This window comes from Nerophis ophidion, linkage group LG24 (assembly GCF_033978795.1).
Source record: "Nerophis ophidion isolate RoL-2023_Sa linkage group LG24, RoL_Noph_v1.0, whole genome shotgun sequence".
In the NCBI taxonomy this organism is placed as follows: domain Eukaryota; kingdom Metazoa; phylum Chordata; class Actinopteri; order Syngnathiformes; family Syngnathidae; genus Nerophis; species Nerophis ophidion.
The window spans coordinates 6415399-6433445 of NC_084634.1; the positions used below are offsets into that span (position 1 = coordinate 6415399).

An 18047-nucleotide genomic window follows, 5' to 3' on the forward strand; every position below is an offset into this window, starting at 1 on the left:
CAAAACTCGCTGAGGTTTCCAGTATTGTTCTTCTCTCCAACCATGGGCAACACTATGAGAAGACAAGCCTGGATAGCTCAGTCGGTAGAGCATCAGACTTTTAATCTGAGGGTCCAGGGTTCAAGTCCCTGTTCAGGCGGTATATCTTTACCTTCCAACATAATCTTATTTTCTGCTACCCAAAAGACAACATCAAAAGCAGTCCTGGAGCCTGTTGTGTAAGGGAAAAAACGCCTCAACTGAAACCCAGCCACCTGGATCCACTCTTTGAAATACACCCAAGGACTTACCTGTTGCTGACAATTGAATGCAAAAAGAAGGCATTTGCAGAAGATTGTCACAACATATTTTTAGTCAGCAGAACAGAGACTTAAATTCCAGAAACTCAGGGACTTCTTTCTTTGTCTGCACCCTCTCTGTCTATGATGATTTAAAACTGGCTTAACAGTCACACTAGTTCTAGTTCAAGCAATTGGCAAGCTTGAGCTTTATCATTTCCCAGCTATTCGCTAAACATCCTAACTCATTTACTTCTAGATGAATGTGACACTAAAATTCTTCTCTCCAACAATGGGCGATGATTACAATAAAAGAGCCTGGATAGCTCAGTCGGTAGAGCATCAGACTTTTAATCTGAGGGTCCAGGGTTCAAGTCCCTGTTCAGGCGGTTTATCTCTTTACCTTGCAGCATAATCTTATTTTCTGCTACCCAAAAGACAACATCAATAGCAGTCCTGTATTTGTATGTGAAACAGCACGATTTAATAGTAAAAATTAAGGAAAATCATTGGTAAAAGTACAATACACCATAAAAAAACAACAACTGATTTTAAAACTGCACCAGCAAGACAAGCAGGTCACAGACATTATTTTAATAGAGTACATGTCATAAAAGTTTTCTCGATAAAGACACTAGCTCAAGAGACCACAATACTAGGCTGAAACCAGGATTGAACCAATAACCTTTAGAACTTCAGTCTAACACTCTCCCAAATGAGCTACATCAACTGAGGGAACCATAAACCACCCACCTGGATCCACTCTTTGAAATACACCCAAAGACTTAACTGTTGCTTACATTTGAATGCAAAAAGGAGGCTTTCGCACAAGATTGTCACAAAATATTTTTGGTCAGCAGAACAAGGACTTAAATTCCAGAAACTCATGGACTTCTTTCTTTGTCTGCACCCTCTCTGTATATGATGATTTAAAACTTGCTTAACCGTCAATAGTTCTAGTTCAAGCAATTGGCAAACTGGAGCTTTGAAAGTTCCCAGCTATTCGCTAAACATCCTAACTAATTTAATTCTGGATGAGGGTGCCTATATTGTTCTTCTCTCCAACCATGGGCAATACTATTGGAAGGAGAGCCTGGATAGCTCAGTCGGTAGAGCATCAGACTTTTAATCTGAGGGTCCAGGGTTCAAGTCCCTGTTCAGGCGGTTTATCTCTTTACCTTGCAGCATAATCTTATTTTCTGCTACCCAAAAGACAACATCAACATCAGTCCTGTATTTGTATGTGAAACAGCACGATTTAATAGTCAATTTAAGGAAAATCATTGGTAAAAGTACAATACACCATAAAAAAACATAATTGTTATCCAGGTTAAACATGACAACTGATTTTAAAACTGCACCAGCAGGACAAGCAGGTCACAGACATTCTTTTAATAGAGTACATGTCATAAAAGTTTTCTCGATAAAGACACTAGCTCAAGAGACCACGATACTAGGCTGAAACTAGGATTGAACTAATAACTTTTAGAACTTCAGTCTATGACTCTCCCAAATGAGCTACATCAACTGAGGGAACCATCACTTCAGCTGAAACCCACCCACCTGGATCCACTCTTTGAAATACACCCAAGGACGAACCTTTTGCTGACATTTGAATGCAAAAAGGAGGCCTTCACACAAGATTGTCACAACATATTTTTGGTCAGCAGAACGAAGACTTAAATTCAAGAAACTCATGCACTTCTTTCTTTGTCTGCACCCTCTCTGTCTATGATGATTTAAAACTGGCTTAACCATCAATAGTTCTAGTTCAAGCAGTTGGCAAACTAAAGCTTTGAAAGTTCCCAGCTATTCGCTAAACATTCTATTTTACTTCAAGATGAGGGTACCAGTATTGTTATTCCTTTCAACCATGGGCAATGATTTATTAAAAAGAGCCTGGAAAGCTCATTCGGTAGAGCATCAGACTTTTAATCCGAGGGTCCAGGGTTCAAGTCCCTGTTCAGACGGTTTATCTCTTTACATTCCAGCATAAGCTTATTTTCTGCTGCCCAAAAGAGAACATCAAAAGCAGTGATGTACTTTTATAAAATTACATTCCACAAAAATCTCCTCAGTAATGACATTGGGTCAAGAGAGCCCACTATTATGTTGAAACCTGGGATTGAACCAGGAACCTTTAGATCTTCAGTCTAGCACTCTCCCAACTGAGCTACTTCAGGGAAAAAAACTCTTCAGCTAAAACCCAGCCACATGTATCCACTCTTTGAAATACACCCAAGGACTTACATGTTGCTGATATTTGAATACAAAAAGGAGGCATTTGCAGAATTTTGTCACTGCATATTTTTGGTCAGCAGAACAGAGACTTAAATTCCAGAAACTCAGGCACTTCTTTGTCTGCACCCTCTCTGTCTATGATGATTTAAAACTGGCTTACCCATCAATAGTTCTAGTTCAAGCAATTGGAAAGCTTGAGTTTTGAAAGTTCCCAGCTATTCGCTAAACTTTCTGACTAATTTACTTCTCAATTTACTTACAATTAGTTGATTAACGTGGATCCCGACTTAAACAAGTTGAAAAACTTATTCGAGTGTTACCATTTAGTGGTCAATTGTACGGAATATGTACTGTACTGTGCAATCTACTAATCAAAGTTTCAATCAATCAAAACTCGGTGAGGTTTCCAGTATTGTTCTTCTCTCCAAACATGGGCAACACTATGAGAAGACGAGCCTGGATAGCTCAGTCGGTAGAGCATCAGACTTTTAATCTGAGGGTCCAGGGTTCAAGTCCCTGTTCAGGCGGTATATCTTTACTTTCCAGCATAATCTTATTTTCTGCTACCCAAAAGACAACATCAAAAGCAGTCCTGGAGCCTGTTGTGTAAGGGAAAAAACGCCTCAACTGAAACCCAGCCACCTGGATCCACTCTTTGAAATACACCCAAGGACTTACCTGTTGCTGACATTTGAATGCAAAAAGAAGGCATTTGCAGAAGATTGTCACAACATATTTTTGGTCAGCAGAACAGAGACTTAAATTCCAGAAACCCAGGGACTTTTTTCTTTGTCTGCACCCTCTCTGTCTACAATAATTTAAAACTGGCTTAACAGTCAATAGTTCTAGTTCAAGCAGTTGACAAACTGGAGCTTTGAAAGTTCCCAGCTATTTGCTAAACATTCTATTTTACTTCAAGATGAGGGTACCAGTATTGTTATTCCTTTCAACCATGGGCAATGATTTATTAAAAAGAGCCTGGATAGCTCAGTCGGTAGAGCATCAGACTTTTAATCTGAGGGTCCAGGGTTCAAGTCCCTGTTCAGGCGGTTTATCTCTTTACCTTCCAGCATAAACTTGATTTCTGCTACCCAAAATACAACATCAACAGCAGTCCTGTATTTGTATGTGAAACAGTACGATTTAATAGTCAATTTAAGAAAAACTTTGGCAAAAGTACAATACACCATAATACAATGTAATGGTTATCCAAGTTAAACAAGACAACTGATTTTAAGACTGCGCCAGCAAGACAAGCAGCTCACGGACATCCTTTTAATAGCATACGTTCCATAAAGGTTCCTCAGTAATGACAACATATTAAGAGACCACACTACTATGCTGAAACCCAGGACTGAACCAGGGACCTTTAAAAACACTCTGTCATACGCTCTCCCAACTGAGCTACTTCAGCCGAAATAAGTACACCTGGATCCACTGTTTGAAATACACCCAAGGACTTACCTGTTGCTGACAATTGAATGCAAAAAGAAAGCCTTTCCAGAAGATTGTCACAACATATTTTTGGTCAGCAGAACAGAGACTTAAATTCCAGCAACTCATGGACTTCTTTCTTTGTCTGCACCCTCTCTGTCTATGATGATTTAAAACTGGCTTAACAGTCAATAGTTCTAGTTTAAGTAATTGGCAAACTAAAGCTTTGAAAGTTCCCAGCTATTCGCTAAACATCCTAACTCATTTACTTCTGGATGAGGGTGCCTGTATAGTTCTTCTCTACAACCATGGGCAATACCATAGGAAAGAGAGCCTGGATAGCTCTGCGGTAGAGCATCAGACTTTTAATCTGAGGGTCCAGGGTTCAAGTCCCTGTTCAGGCGGTTTATCTCTTTACCTTGCAGCATAATCTTATTTTCTGCTACCCAAAAGACAACATCAACAGCAGTCCTGTATTTGTATGTGAAACAGCACGATTTAATAGTCAATTTAAGAAAAACGTTGGTAAAAGTAGAATACACCATAAAAAAACATAATTGTTATCCAGGTTAAACATGACAACTGATTTTAAAACTGCACCAGCAAGACAAGCAGGTCACAGACATACTTTTAATAGAGTACATGTCATAAAAGTTTTCTCGATAAAGACACTAGCTCAAGAGACCACAATACTAGGCTGAAACCAGGATTGAACTAATAACCTTTAGAACTTCAGTCTGTCACTCTCCCAAATGAGCTACATCAACTGAGGGCACCATCACTTCAGCTGAAACCCACCCACCTGGATCCACTCTTTGAAATACACCCAAAGACGAACCTTTTGCTGACATTTGAATGCAAAAAGGAGGCCTTCACACAAGATTGTCACAACATATTTTTGGTAAGCAGAACGAAGACTTAAATTCCAGAAACTCAGGCACTTCTTTCTTTGTCTGCACTCTCTCTGTCTATGATGATTTTAAACTGGCTTAACCGTCAGTAGTTTAAGTCAAGCAATTGGAAAGCTTGAGCTTTGAAAGTTCCCAGCTATTCGCTAAACATTCTAACTAATTTACTTCTCAATTTACTTACCATGAATTGATTAACGTGGACCCCGACTTAAACAAGTTGAAAAACTTATTCGAGTGTTACCATTTAGTGGTCAATTGTACGGAATATGTAGTGTACTGTGCAATCTACTAATAAAAGTTTCAATCAATCAAAACTCGGTGAGGGTTCCAGTATTGTTCTTCTCTCCAACCATGGGCAACACTATGAGAAGACGAGCCTGGATAGCTCAGTTGGTAGAGCATCAGACTTTTAATCTGAGGGTCCAGGGTTCAAGTCCCTGTTCAGGCGGTATATCTTTACCTTCCAACATAATCTTATTTTCTGCTACCCAAAAGACAACATCAAAAGCAGTCCTGGAGCCTGTTGTGTAAGGGAAAAAACGCCTCAACTGAAACCCAGCCACCTGGATCCTTTCTTTGAAATACACCCAAGGACTTACCTGTTGCTGACATTTGAATGCAAAAAGAAGGCCTTTGCAGAAGATTGTCACAACATATTTTTGGTCAGCAGAACAGAGACTTAAATTCCAGGAACTCAGGGACTTCTTTCTTTTTCTGCACCCTCTCTTTCTATGATGATTTAAAACTGGCTTAACAGTCAATAGTTCTAGTTCAAGCAGTTGGCAAGCTTGAGCTTTATCATTTCCCAGCTATTCGCTAAACATCCTAACTCATTTACTTCTAGATGAATGTGACACTAAAATTCTTCTCTCCAACAATGGGCGATGGTTACAATAAAACAGCCTGGATAGCTCAGTCGGTAGAGCATCAGACTTTTAATCTGAGGGTCCAGGGTTCAAGTCCCTGTTCAGGCGGTTTATCTCTTTACCTTCCAGCATAAACTTGTTTTCTGCTACCCAAAAGACAACATCAACAGCAGTCCTGTATTTGTATGTGAAACAGCACAATTTAATAGTCAATTTAAGAAAAACGTTGGTAAAAGTAGAATACACCATAAAATAACATAATTGTTATCCAGGTTAAATATGACAACTGATTTTAAAACTGCGCCAGCAAGACAAGCAGGTCACAGACATTCTTTTAATAGAGTACATGTCATAAAAGTTTTCTCGATAAAGACACTAGCTCAAGAGACCACAATACTAGGCAGAAACCAGGATTGAACCAATAACCTTTAGAACTTCAGTCTAACACTCTCCCAAATGAGCTACATCAACTGAGGGCACCATCAACCAGCCACCTGGATCCACTCTTTGAAATACACCCAAAGACTTAACTGTTGCTTACATTTGAATGCAAAAAGGAGGCTTTCGCAGAAGATTGTCACAAAATATTTTTGGTCAGCAGAACAAGGACTTAAATTCCAGAAACTCATGGACTTCTTTCTTTGTCTGCACCCTCTCTGTCTATGATGATTTAAAACTGGCTTAACCGTCAATAGTTCTAGTCTAAGTAATTGGCAAAGTGGAGCTTTGACAGTTCCCAGCTATTCGCTAAACATCCTACGTCATTTACTCCTGGATGAGGGTGCCAGTATTGTTCTTCTCTCCAACCATGGGCAATACTATAGGAAAGAGAGCCTGGATAGCTCAGTCGGTAGAGCATCAGACTTTTAATCTGAGGGTCCATGGTTCACTTTCCTGTTCAGGCGTTTTATGTCTTTACCTTGCAGCATAATCTTATTTTCTGCTACCCAAAAGACAACATCAACAGCAGTCCTGTATTTGTATGTGAAACAGCACGATTTAATAGTCAATTTAAGGAAAACGTTGGTAAAAGTACATTACACCATAAAATAACATAATTGTTATCCAGGTTAAACATGACAACTGATTTTAAGACTGTGCTAGTAAGACAAACAGGACACGGATATGCTTTTAATAGAGTACATGCTATAAAAGTCTCCTTAGTAATGACTCTATGTGAGACCACACTACTATACAGAAACCTGGAATTGAACCAGGGACCTTTAGATCTTCGGTCTAACGCACTCCCAACTGAGCTACCTCAGCTGAAATGGATCCACTCTTTGAAACCCAAGGACTTACCAGTTGCTGACATTCGAATGCAAAAAGGAGGCCTTCACAGAAGAGTGTCATATTATATGTTTTCTTTTTCTGTTAAAATGTTGTAGAGGGTGCTGTGTTTGTCCCCCACCGGGATTTTGGGACAGTTCAATAACATCATTGTGAATTATATTTATATAGCGCTTTTCACTAATGACTCAAAGCGCTTTACATAGTGACACCCAATATCTAAGTTACATTTAGACCAGTGTGGGTGGCACTGGGAGCAGGTGGGTAAAGTGTCTTGCCCAAGGACACAACGGCAGTGACTAGGATGGCAGAAGCGGGAATCGAACCTGCAACCCTCAAATTGCTGGCACGGCCACTCTACCAACCGAGCTATACCGCCCCAATGTTTATTTATATAGCCCTAAATCACAAATGTCTCAAAGGACTGCACAAATCATTACGACTACGACATCCTCGGAAGAACCCACAAAAGGGCAAGGAAAACTCACACCCAGTGGGCAGGGAGAATTCACATCCAGTGGGACGCCAGTGACAATGCTGACTATGAGAAACCTTGGAGAGGACCTCAGAAGTGGGCAACCCCCCCCCCCCTCTAGGGGACCGAAAGCAATGGATGTCGAGCGGGTCTAACAATAACTTTGTTTTCCTTAGTACTTGTGAACAAACTGAATGCCTTATGTGTCTGAAAAAAGCTGTTTGTCTTCTTGTGTTATGCAGACGTGTGTGAAGGACATCTCCCTGAACAGCAGGAGTGGAGCTCAAGGATGGTAAGAGAGGAGCCACAGCCCTCCTACATTAAAGAGGAAGAGGAGGAACACAACATCAGTTCGGAGAGAGAGCATCTTGAAGGACTGGAGGAGCTTGATGTCAGCAAGATGCCAGTGACTGGTGTCCCTGTGAAGAGTGAAGTCGATAAGGAGAAGAGAGAGGCGGAGCCTCCGAGCAGCAGCTCAACAGAAGCTGATGGAGACCACTGTGGAGGATCACAAGCAGACAAGCTCTTAGCTCCACTATCAGATAGTGAGGACACAACGTCACACTCTCCTGACACTGATGATGAAGACTCTAAAGATGATAAGACATGTCACACTGACAACACACACTTCACGTGTTCTCACTGCGACAAAACTTTCAGATATCCTTGTTATCTCAAAGTACACATGAGAATACACAGTGGAGATAAGCATTTTCACTGCTCAGTCTGTGGTAATGGATTTGCACAAAAAAATGCGTTGAAAGACCATATGAAAACACACACTGGAGAAAAACCCTGTTCCTGTTCAATCTGCGGTAAAGGTTTTGTACATATTAGCTATTTAAAAGTACACATGAGAACACACACAGGAGAAAAGTCTTTTATCTGTTCAATCTGCGGTAAAGGTTTTGTAGAAAGTACCAACTTGAAAGTACACATGAGAACACACACCGGAGAAAAACCTTTTACATGTTCAATCTGCAGTAAAGGTTTTGTACAAAGTCAATATTTAAAAGTACATATGAGGATACATACTGGCGAAAAACCTTTTACCTGTTCAATCTGTGGTAAAGGTTTTGTCGGGAGTCATAGTTTGAAAGCACACCTGAGAACACACACTGGAGAAAAACCTTTTTCCTGTTCCATTTGCGGTAAAGGTTTGAAATCGGGTCAAAATTTGAAAGTGCACATGCGAACACACACAGGTGAAAAACCATACTTATGTTTAAGCTGCGACAAAAGCTTCTGTCACCATACGGCATTTGTGCGACACATGAGTACACACGCTGGTGATTAAGTGTTGAGTTGCAGTGTGTGTGGTGAAATATTATCTTCTAAGTACCAGTGTAAGAAACACAAGTGTGCTGGTGAGAACAGCAGCAGAAAATCAAGATGCAGGATTTGAAATAAACCGTCGGGTTCATCAGTTAATGCTCCAAGATTGGTTAGATCTGGGACTAGTTTAAGGACTAGATCTGACCAATTTAAGTCAATAGGAGCATGAACTGATAAGTTAAAATTAAAGTAGCAATGATTGTCACACACACACGAGGTGTGGCGAAATTATTCTCTGCATTTGACCCTTCACCCTTGATCACCCCCCTGGAAGGTGAGGGGAGCAGTGGGTAGCAGCGGTGGCCACGCTTGGGGGCGTAGTGTTAAGAGTGTCTGCCCTGAGATCGGTAGGTTGTGAGTTCAAACCCCGGCCGAGTCATACCAAAGATTATAAAAATGGGAGCCATTACCTCCCTGCTTGGTACTCAGCATCAAGGGTTGGAATTGGGGGTTAAGTCAGTGGCGAAACGTCTTCTAAGACAAACCAAACAGTCCAGTTGTGATCGATTGAATGCCCTGAGATGACAATGTCCTGAATGAAATAAAACATTCAAAGACATCTTGTTAATTATATTTATTACTCTCTTTTGTAAAATGAATATATTGATTTTTGTGTTTGTTTTTGTATTCAGACCTACCATGAATTGATTAACGTGGACCCCGACTTAAACAAGTTGAAAAACTTATTGGGGTGTTACCATTTAGTGGTCAATTGTACGGAATATGTACTGTACTGTGCAATCTACTAATAAAAGTATCAATCAATCAATCAATCAAAACCTTTACGTAACAAGCAATGAATGATTTAACAAAAAATGAGTAAATAAATGTAGTGAGTATTTATTGTGTGGGTTTTGTTATATTTATAATTGCAGTCATTTTTTTATATTTTGTTGTTCTTATGATTTTTTAAAATATGATTTCAAATGAAAGATATCTATAGAGCGCTTTCTTGCATTTCTGTCAAAGCTCGCTACATTGACCCACATTATTTGAACATTGTTCATGTTAATGAGCCAGTCAATAGATTCAGTTAGCTCGTCAAACTGAGTCCACTCTTTAAAATGCACACAGAGACTTACAGTACCTGTTTCTGACTTTTGAATGCAAAAAGGAGGCCTTCTCAGAAGATCGTCAGAACATATTTTTGGTCAGCAGAACAGGGACTTGAAACCCAGAAATTCTCAAATGAAAGTCTTATGTTCTACTATCGTCACATCACGGAAAAACACATAAAAATGAAACAAAAATGCTTCTGGCAATATTCTGGTGGCATATTTGACCTCTGTTCTTGGCAACACTGGTAGATTTGATATGAATGTGTTGTGTTTTTCGCGGATTCACGTCTAAGGATTGTTCACAAATGTTTAGTAGGGTTAAGGTACAGTCTCCGGAACAGACATTCCAGAAACTCAATTTAACCTGCCTGAAACCCTTTGAAAACATTTTTTATTGTGTTTGATATTGTCTTGTTGGAACACCCGGTTGTGTACAAATTTAATCTTTTCCCTAATGATTGGAAGTGAAGCAAAATAGCTCAATATGTGTCTCTTCTGGCCATAAAACTTGTGTCCCAATGGTATTTGGTTTGAAAGTGTGGGTAGCATTCAAGGTAAAACTATCTCAGAGCTGGCAACTTTGGGACAGGGACTTCTTTCTTTGTCTGCACCCTCTTTGTCTATGACGATTTAGGACTGGCTTAAAGGGGAACATTATCAGCAGAACTATGTAAGCGTCAATATATACCTTGATGGTGCAGAAAAAAGACCATCTATTTTTTTAACCGACTTCCGAACTCTAAATGGGTGAATTTTGGCGAATTAAACGCCTTTCTGTTTATCGCGCTGGAAGCGATGACGTCAAAACGTGACGTCGCCGAGGTAACACACCCACCATTTTCATTTTCAACACATTACAAACACCGGGTCTCAGCTCTGTTATTTTCCGTTTTATTGACAATTTTTTGGAACCTTGGAGACATCATGCCTCTGGTGTGTTGTCGGAGGGTGTAACAACACTAACAGGGAGGGATTCAAGTTGCACCACTGGCCCGAAGATGCCAAAGTGTCTGCCGCCAGACCCCCATTGAATGTACCAGAGTGTCTCCACATTTTACCGGCGGTGCTAAAGCAGACATGGCACAGAGATGTATGGATAACCAGTAGATGCATTTGCAACTATATTACGTTTCCTTCCACCCACATTTAATGCGAAACAAACACTTACCAATCGACGGATTTAAGTTGCTCCAGTGTCAAAAGATGCGAAAGTCCTGATCGTTTGGTCCGCACATTTTACCGGCGATGCTAACGCAGCTATTCGGCCATGCTATGGCTATGAATAGCGTCAATAGCTATTCGCTCAATAGCTTCAGTTTCTTCTTCAATATTTTCATACTCCAACCATCTGTTTCAATACATGCGTAATCTGTTGAATCGCTTAAGTCGCTGAAATCCGAGTTTGAATCCGAGCTAATGTCGCTATATCTTGCTGTGGTATTCCCATTGTTTGTTTACATTGGCAGCACTGTGTGACGTCACAGGGAAATGGCCAGTGTCTTCGCAGAGAGCCGAAAATAAGGCACTTTAAAGCTTTATTTAGGAATATTCCGAGACCGGTAACATTTTGAAAAAAACTTCAAAAATTACAACAAGCCACTGGGAACTGATTTTTATTGTTTTTAACCCTTTTGAAATTGTGATAATGTTCCCCTTTAACCGTCAATAGTTTTAGTTCAAGCAGTTGGCAAGCTTGAAGGGGAAGATTATCTCAATTTCAAAAGGGTTAAAACCAATAAAAATCAGTTCCCTGTGGCTTTTTTTTTTTTCAAAGTTTTTTTCAAAATTTTACCCATCATGGAATATCCCGAAAAAAGGCTGTAAAGTGCCTGATTTTCGCTATCTCTAAATCCACCCGTCCATTTTCCTGTGACGTCACATAGTGATGCCAATACAAACAAACGTGACAGATAGAACAGCAAGATATAGCGACATTAGCTCGGATTCAGACACGGATTTCAGCGGCTTAAGCGATTCAACAGATTAGGCATGTATTGAAACGGATGGTCGGAGTATGGAGGCAGATAGCGAAAACGAAATTGAAGAAGAAACTGAAGCTATTAAGCGAATAGCTATTGAAGGTATTCGGCGATCGCCTTTTAACAAACGATTGCATTTTATGAACACTGGAGCAACTTAAATCCGTCGATTGGTATGTGTTTGTTTGGCACTAAATGTGGGTGGGAGGGAAAGGCCGGATGCAAATATAGCTACAAATGTACATACAGCTAGCCTAAATAGCATGTTAGCTTCAATTAGCTGGCAGTCATGCCGTGACCAAATATGTCTGATTGGCACATAAGTCAATGACATCAACAAAACTCACCTTTGTGATTTCGTTGACTTTATCGTTGGAAATGCATCTGCTTTGAGTGTCGCAGGATATCCACACATTTTTGCCATTTCTGCCATGTTAGCATCGATTAGCATGCCGAGCTAATCGATGCACACTCCACGTAAGACAACTTGAATCCCTCCCTGTTAGTGTTGTTACACCCTCCGACAACACACCGACGAGGCATGATGTCTCCAGGGTTCCAAAAAATAGTCGAAAAAACGGAAAATAACAGAGCTGATTTGACTTGTGTGTGTAGTGTGTTTGAGGAAATGGCGGATTGCTTCCCGTTGTAACGTCACGGGTGAAAGGTCATCACTCCGACAGCGAACAATTGAAAGGTGTTTAAATCGCAAAATTCACCCTTTTAGAGTTCGGAAATCGGTTAAAAAAACATATGGTCTTTTTTCTGCACCATCAAGGTATATATTGACGCTTACATAGGTCTGCTGATAATGTTCCCCTTTGAGCTTCGACAGTTCCCAGCTATTTGCTGAACAACTTAACTAATTTACTTCTAGAGGAGGGTGCCAATATTGTTCTTTTCTCCAACCATGTGCAATCATTAAGTACAAAGAGCCTGGATAGCTCAGTCGGTAGAGCATCAGACTTTTAATCTGAGGGTCCAGGGTTCAAGTCCCTGTTCAGGCGGTGTAACTTTCTACCTTCCAGTAAAAGCTTATTTTCTGCTATCCAAAAGTCAACATTAACGGCAGTCTTACAGTGGGGCAAAAAAGTATTTAGTCAGCCAGCGATTGTGCAAGTTCTCCCACTTAAAATGATGACAGAGGTCTGTAATTTTCATCATAGGTACACTTCAACTGTGAGAGACAGAATGTGTAAAAAAATCCAGGAATTCACATTGTAGGAATTTCAAAGGATTATTTTTTTGTAAATTATGGTGGAAAATAAGTATTTGGTATACTCTAGCCTTTAAATAGACCTCCTTTTTAGACCAGTTGATCTGCCGCTTCTTTTCTTTTTCCTATGTCCCCCCCTCCCTTGTGGAGGGGGTCCGGTCCGATGACCATGGATGAAGTACTGGCTGTCCAGAGTCGAGACCCAGGATGGACCGCTCGTCGGGATCCAGGATGGACCGCTCGTCGGGACCCAGGATGGACCGCTCGCCTGTATCGGTTGGGGACATCTCTACGCTGCTGATCCGCTTGAGATGGTTTCCTGTGGACGGGACTCTCGCTGCTGTCTTGGAGCCACTATGGATTGAACTTTCACAGTATCATGTTAGACCCGCTCGACATCCGTTGCTTTCGGTCCCCTAGAGGGGAGGGGGTTGCCCACATCTGAGGTCCTCTCCAAGGTTTCTCATAGTCAGCATTGTCACTGGCGTCCCACTGGATGTGAATTCTCCCTGCCCACTGGGTGTGAGTTTTCCTTACCCTTTTGTGGGTTCTTCCGAGGATGTTGTAGTCGTAATGATTTGTGCAGTCCTTTGAGACATTTGTGATTTGGGGCTATATAAATAAACATTGATTGATTGATTGATTGATTGGTCAACCATTCAAAGCTCTCACTGATGGAAGGAGGTTTTGGCTCAAAATCTCACGATACATGGCCCCATTCATTCTTTCCTTAAAGGGGAACATTATCACAATTTCAAAAGGGTTAAAAACAATAAAAATCAGTTCCCAGTGGCTTGTTGTATTTTTTGAAGTTTTTTTCAAAATTTTACCGAACCCGGAATACCCCTAAATAAAGCTTTAAAGTGCCTTATTTTCGCTATCTTCGAAACCACTATCCATTTCCCTGTGACGTCATACAGTGCTGCCAATACAAACAACATGGTGGTTACCACAGCAAGATATAGCGACATTAGCTCGGATTCGGACTCGGATTTCAGCGGTTTAAGCGATTCAACAGATTATGCATGTATTGAAACAGATGGTCGGAGTATGGAGGCCGAGAGCGAAAACGAAATTGAAGAAGAAATTGAAGCTATTGAGCGAATAGCTATTGACGCTCTTCGGCCATAGCGTGGGTGTACCTAATGAAGTGGCCCATAGCATGGCTGCCTTATTAGCATCGCCGGTAAAATGTGCGGACCAAACGATCAGGACTTTCGCATCTTGTGACACTGGAGCAACTTAAATCCGTCGATTGGTAAGTGTTTGTTTCGCATTAAATGTGGGTATCTAGTTTCAAATGTACATACAGCTAGCGTAAATAGCATGTTAGCATCGATTAGCGTAGCATGTTAGCATCGATTAGCTGGCAGTCATGCCGCAACCAAATATGTCTGATTAGCACATAAGTCAACAACATCAACAAAACTCACCTTTGTGATTTCGTTGACTTAATCGTTGCAAGTGCATCTGCAGGTTATCCATACATCTCTGTGCCATGTCTGTCTTAGCATCGCCGGTCAAATGTGGAGACACTCTGGTACATTCAATGGGGGTCTGGCGGCAGATTTCTTGCCAGTGGTGCAACTTGAATCCCTCCCTGTTAGTGTTGTTACACCCTCCGACAACACACCGACGAGGCATGATGTCTCCAAGGTTCCAAAAAATAGTCGAAATAACGGAAAATAACAGAGCTGAGACCCGGTGTTTGTAATGTGAAAATGAAAATGGCGGTTGTGTTACCTCGGTGACGTCACGTTCTGACGTCATCGCTAAAAGACTGATAAACAGAAAGGCGTTTAATTTGCCAAAATTCACCCATTTAGAGTTCGGAAATGGGTTAAAAAAATACATGGTCTTTTTTTCTGCAACATCAAGGTATATATTGACGCTTGCATAGGTTTGGTGATAATGTTCCCCTTTAACACGGATCAATCGTCCTGTCCCCTTAGCAGAAAAACAGCCCCAAAGCATGATGTTTCCACCCCCATGCTTCACAGTAGGTGTGGTGTTCTTGGGATGCAACTCAGTATTTCTCTTCCTCCAAACACGACGAGTTGAGTTTATACCAAAATGGATACATGGATGATACAGCAGAGGATTGGGAGAATGTCATGTGGTCAGATGAAACCAAAATCTAACTTTTTTTTTTTTTTCCCCAATTGTTAGACATTGTACTTGAAGGAAAAAGTTTTGGTTAACTTTGCTGTCGGTGTGTTCGATGCCCCCTCACGTCACACTGAGCACAGCTTTATTACTGTTGCTTTCAAGTGATTCAGTCTAATACAACACGTCTAATACAAGTGTGTTTAAAGGCCTACAGAAAGCCACTACTACCCATCATGCAGTCTGATAGTTTATATATCAATGATGAAATATTAACATTGCAACACATGCCAATACGGCCTTTTTAGTTTACTAAATTGCAATTTTAAATTTCCCGCGGAGTTTCTTGTTGAAAACGTCGCGGAATGATGACGCATGTTTTTGACGTTAGGGGACATATTAGCCCAGCACCACTTACGGCTAAAAGTCATCTCTTTTCATTGCATAATTACACAGTAATTTCGACATCTGTGTTGCTGAACCTTTTGCAATTTGTTCAATTAATAATGGAGACGTCAAAGAAGAATGCTGTTGGTGGAAAGCGGTGGATTACAGCTGCCTTTAGCAACCGAAACACAGCCGGTGTTTCTTGGTTTGTTGTGAAGCTTTAACACAGAGCTGTCAAGTGAACATGTTTCTCTACATCAACCAGCAAGTTTTTTTGGATGGGAAAATTGTGATATTAAGTCGGCTCTTACCGGAGACTTGAGCTGATTATGCGACCTCCTCCTGCAGTTTTAAAAAAGGCAGTTGTGATCGTGGCTCCTCCATTGGCTTCTCTCAGAGACACTGGCGGTAACCGCAGCCCTCTGACTTTCAGGTATGACTTTATAATCTCACTAAAACATTATTACACAATAAGCAGATAAGGGATTTCCCAGAATTATCCTGGTAAATGTGTCTAATTACATCTGAATTGCTCCCACTGCCGTCGCCTGGAGCCTTTTTTCTTTTTTTTTTATGATGATGATGATGATGGATTATATTTATATCGCGCTTTTCTTTTGTTATATACTCAAAGTGCTCTCAGAGAAGTGGGAACCCATCATTCATTCACACCTGGTGGTGGTAAGCTACATCTGTAGCCACAGCTGCCCTGGGGTAGACTGACGGAAGCGTGGCTGCCAGTTTGCGCCTACGGCACCTCCAACCACCACTAATCATTCATTCATCATTCATTCACCGGTGTGAGTGGCACCGGGGGCAAAGGGTAAAGTGTCCTGCCCAAGGACACAACGGCAGCGACTTTGATGTCCATAGGTGGGAAGCGAACCTGAAACCCTCAGGTTTCTGGCACGGCCGCTCTACCCACTACGCCACAGTGCTTCACTCTAACTTTCCTCATCCACGAATCTTTCATCCTCACTCAAATTAATGGGGAAGTTCTCGGTCCGAATAGCTCTTGCTGCTGGTGGCTATGATTATAAACAATGTGAGGAGCCTTACAACCCGTGACATCACACTCACATCGTCTGCTACTTCCGGTAAAGGCAAGGCTTTTTTATTAGCGACCAAAAGTTGCAAACTTTATCGTGGATGTTCTCTACTAAATCCTTTCAGCAAAAATATGGCAATATCGCGAAATGATCAAGTATGACACATAGAACGGACCTCCTATCCCCGTTTAAATAAGAAAAATTTCATTTCAGTAGGCCTTTAAACAGCATGATTTAATAGTCATTTTCAGAAAAAACATTGGTAAAAGTACAATACACCATCAAACAATCCAAAAATGTCTATGACAACTGATTTTAAGACAAGCAGGTCACGGACATCCTTTTAATAGGGTACATGCCATAAACGTCTCCTCAGTAGTGACAACATAACAAGAGACCACACTACTATGCTGAAACCCGGGATTGAACCAGGGACCCTTTAGATCTTCAGTCTAATGCTCTCCAAGCAATTGGTGGGCTTGAGCCTTTGATGCTTCACAGCTGGTCACTGAACAACACAACTTGGCCTTTTTATTTTTATCTGAGGGCACCAGTATGGTTCTTTTTCGCCTCGGCAAAAGTCTAGATCAACAGAAACCGTTATTTCTGTTGTTCATTTAAAAAAAAAAAATATTCCCTAAAACCACTTCAGTGTCTATTCCATGGGTGTCAAACTCTGGCCCGCGGGCCAAATCTGGCCCGCCATGTAATTTAATTTGGCCCTTGAGGCAATATCAATTTAGCATTAGAGCTGGCCCACCGGTGTTATACTGCAGTCACCGCTAATACTCATACTTGCCAAACCTCCTAATTTTCCCGGTAGACTCCCGAAGTTCAGTGCCCCTCCCGAAAATCTCCCGAGGCAACCATTCTCCCCAATTTCTACCGATTTCCACCTGGACAACTATATTGGGGGCGTGCATTTAAGGCACTGCCTTTAGCGTTCTCTACAACCTGTCGTCACGTCCGCTTTTCCTCCATACTAACTGCGTGTCACGTAATATTTGTGGATGCGAGGCATACTTGGTCAACAGCCATACAGGTCACACTGAGGGTGGCCGTGTAAACAACTGTAGCACTGTTACAAATATGCGCCACACTGTGAACCCACACCAAACAAGAATGACAAACACATTCCGGGTGAACATCCGCACCGTAACACAACAGAACAAATAACCAGAACCCCTTGCAGCACTAACTCTTCCGGGGAAACTTCCAGCAAACTGACCAATAATTAACGTTTTATTCATGCATTTCCTCTTGCTACTTCAAGGCTTGAATGTTTGGTTCATTCATTATTGTTATTTTATTTTCAAATGTATTATTAGCCTGTGGAAAAAAAATGATATTTACCTCAGAAGATTGCAAAAAGAAAAAAAGGCATACATTTTTTATTTAAATTTTATTTGATATGCCATTGAT

The 18047-nt window shown here is 41.0% G+C and overlaps 2 protein-coding genes and 13 non-coding genes across 20 annotated transcripts in view; 12 read left to right on the plus strand and 3 right to left on the minus strand.

Moving 5' to 3' along the window:
• LOC133542500 (zinc finger and SCAN domain-containing protein 12-like) overlaps positions 1 to 9671 on the plus strand; it is a 29763-nt gene extending 20092 nt beyond the window's left edge. Inside the window, exon 3 of the mRNA XM_061886699.1 lies at positions 7738 to 9671. Coding sequence (XP_061742683.1) covers positions 7738 to 8792 — 1055 coding nt within the window. The 3' untranslated portion in view covers positions 8793 to 9671. The remainder of the gene's footprint in view (positions 1 to 7737) is intronic.
• The window catches only part of LOC133542443 (zinc finger protein 2-like), a 272490-nt gene that overhangs the window by 91756 nt on the left and 162687 nt on the right, over positions 1 to 18047 (minus strand). The window lies entirely within an intron of this gene.
• On the plus strand, positions 67 to 139 carry trnak-uuu (transfer RNA lysine (anticodon UUU)). Its single transcript has one exon. It is a non-coding gene; the product is annotated as a tRNA-Lys (tRNA).
• Positions 595 to 667, plus strand: trnak-uuu (transfer RNA lysine (anticodon UUU)). Its single transcript has one exon. It is a non-coding gene; the product is annotated as a tRNA-Lys (tRNA).
• trnak-uuu (transfer RNA lysine (anticodon UUU)) lies at positions 1370 to 1442 on the plus strand. Its single transcript has one exon. It is a non-coding gene; the product is annotated as a tRNA-Lys (tRNA).
• Positions 2176 to 2248, plus strand: trnak-uuu (transfer RNA lysine (anticodon UUU)). The gene has a single exon. It is a non-coding gene; the product is annotated as a tRNA-Lys (tRNA).
• On the minus strand, positions 2389 to 2458 carry trnaf-gaa (transfer RNA phenylalanine (anticodon GAA)). The gene has a single exon. It is a non-coding gene; the product is annotated as a tRNA-Phe (tRNA).
• trnak-uuu (transfer RNA lysine (anticodon UUU)) lies at positions 2974 to 3046 on the plus strand. The gene has a single exon. It is a non-coding gene; the product is annotated as a tRNA-Lys (tRNA).
• trnak-uuu (transfer RNA lysine (anticodon UUU)) lies at positions 3496 to 3568 on the plus strand. The gene has a single exon. It is a non-coding gene; the product is annotated as a tRNA-Lys (tRNA).
• trnak-uuu (transfer RNA lysine (anticodon UUU)) lies at positions 4286 to 4357 on the plus strand. The gene has a single exon. It is a non-coding gene; the product is annotated as a tRNA-Lys (tRNA).
• On the plus strand, positions 5240 to 5312 carry trnak-uuu (transfer RNA lysine (anticodon UUU)). Its single transcript has one exon. It is a non-coding gene; the product is annotated as a tRNA-Lys (tRNA).
• trnak-uuu (transfer RNA lysine (anticodon UUU)) lies at positions 5766 to 5838 on the plus strand. Its single transcript has one exon. It is a non-coding gene; the product is annotated as a tRNA-Lys (tRNA).
• trnak-uuu (transfer RNA lysine (anticodon UUU)) lies at positions 6563 to 6635 on the plus strand. The gene has a single exon. It is a non-coding gene; the product is annotated as a tRNA-Lys (tRNA).
• Positions 6924 to 6996, minus strand: trnaf-gaa (transfer RNA phenylalanine (anticodon GAA)). Its single transcript has one exon. It is a non-coding gene; the product is annotated as a tRNA-Phe (tRNA).
• Positions 12802 to 12874, plus strand: trnak-uuu (transfer RNA lysine (anticodon UUU)). The gene has a single exon. It is a non-coding gene; the product is annotated as a tRNA-Lys (tRNA).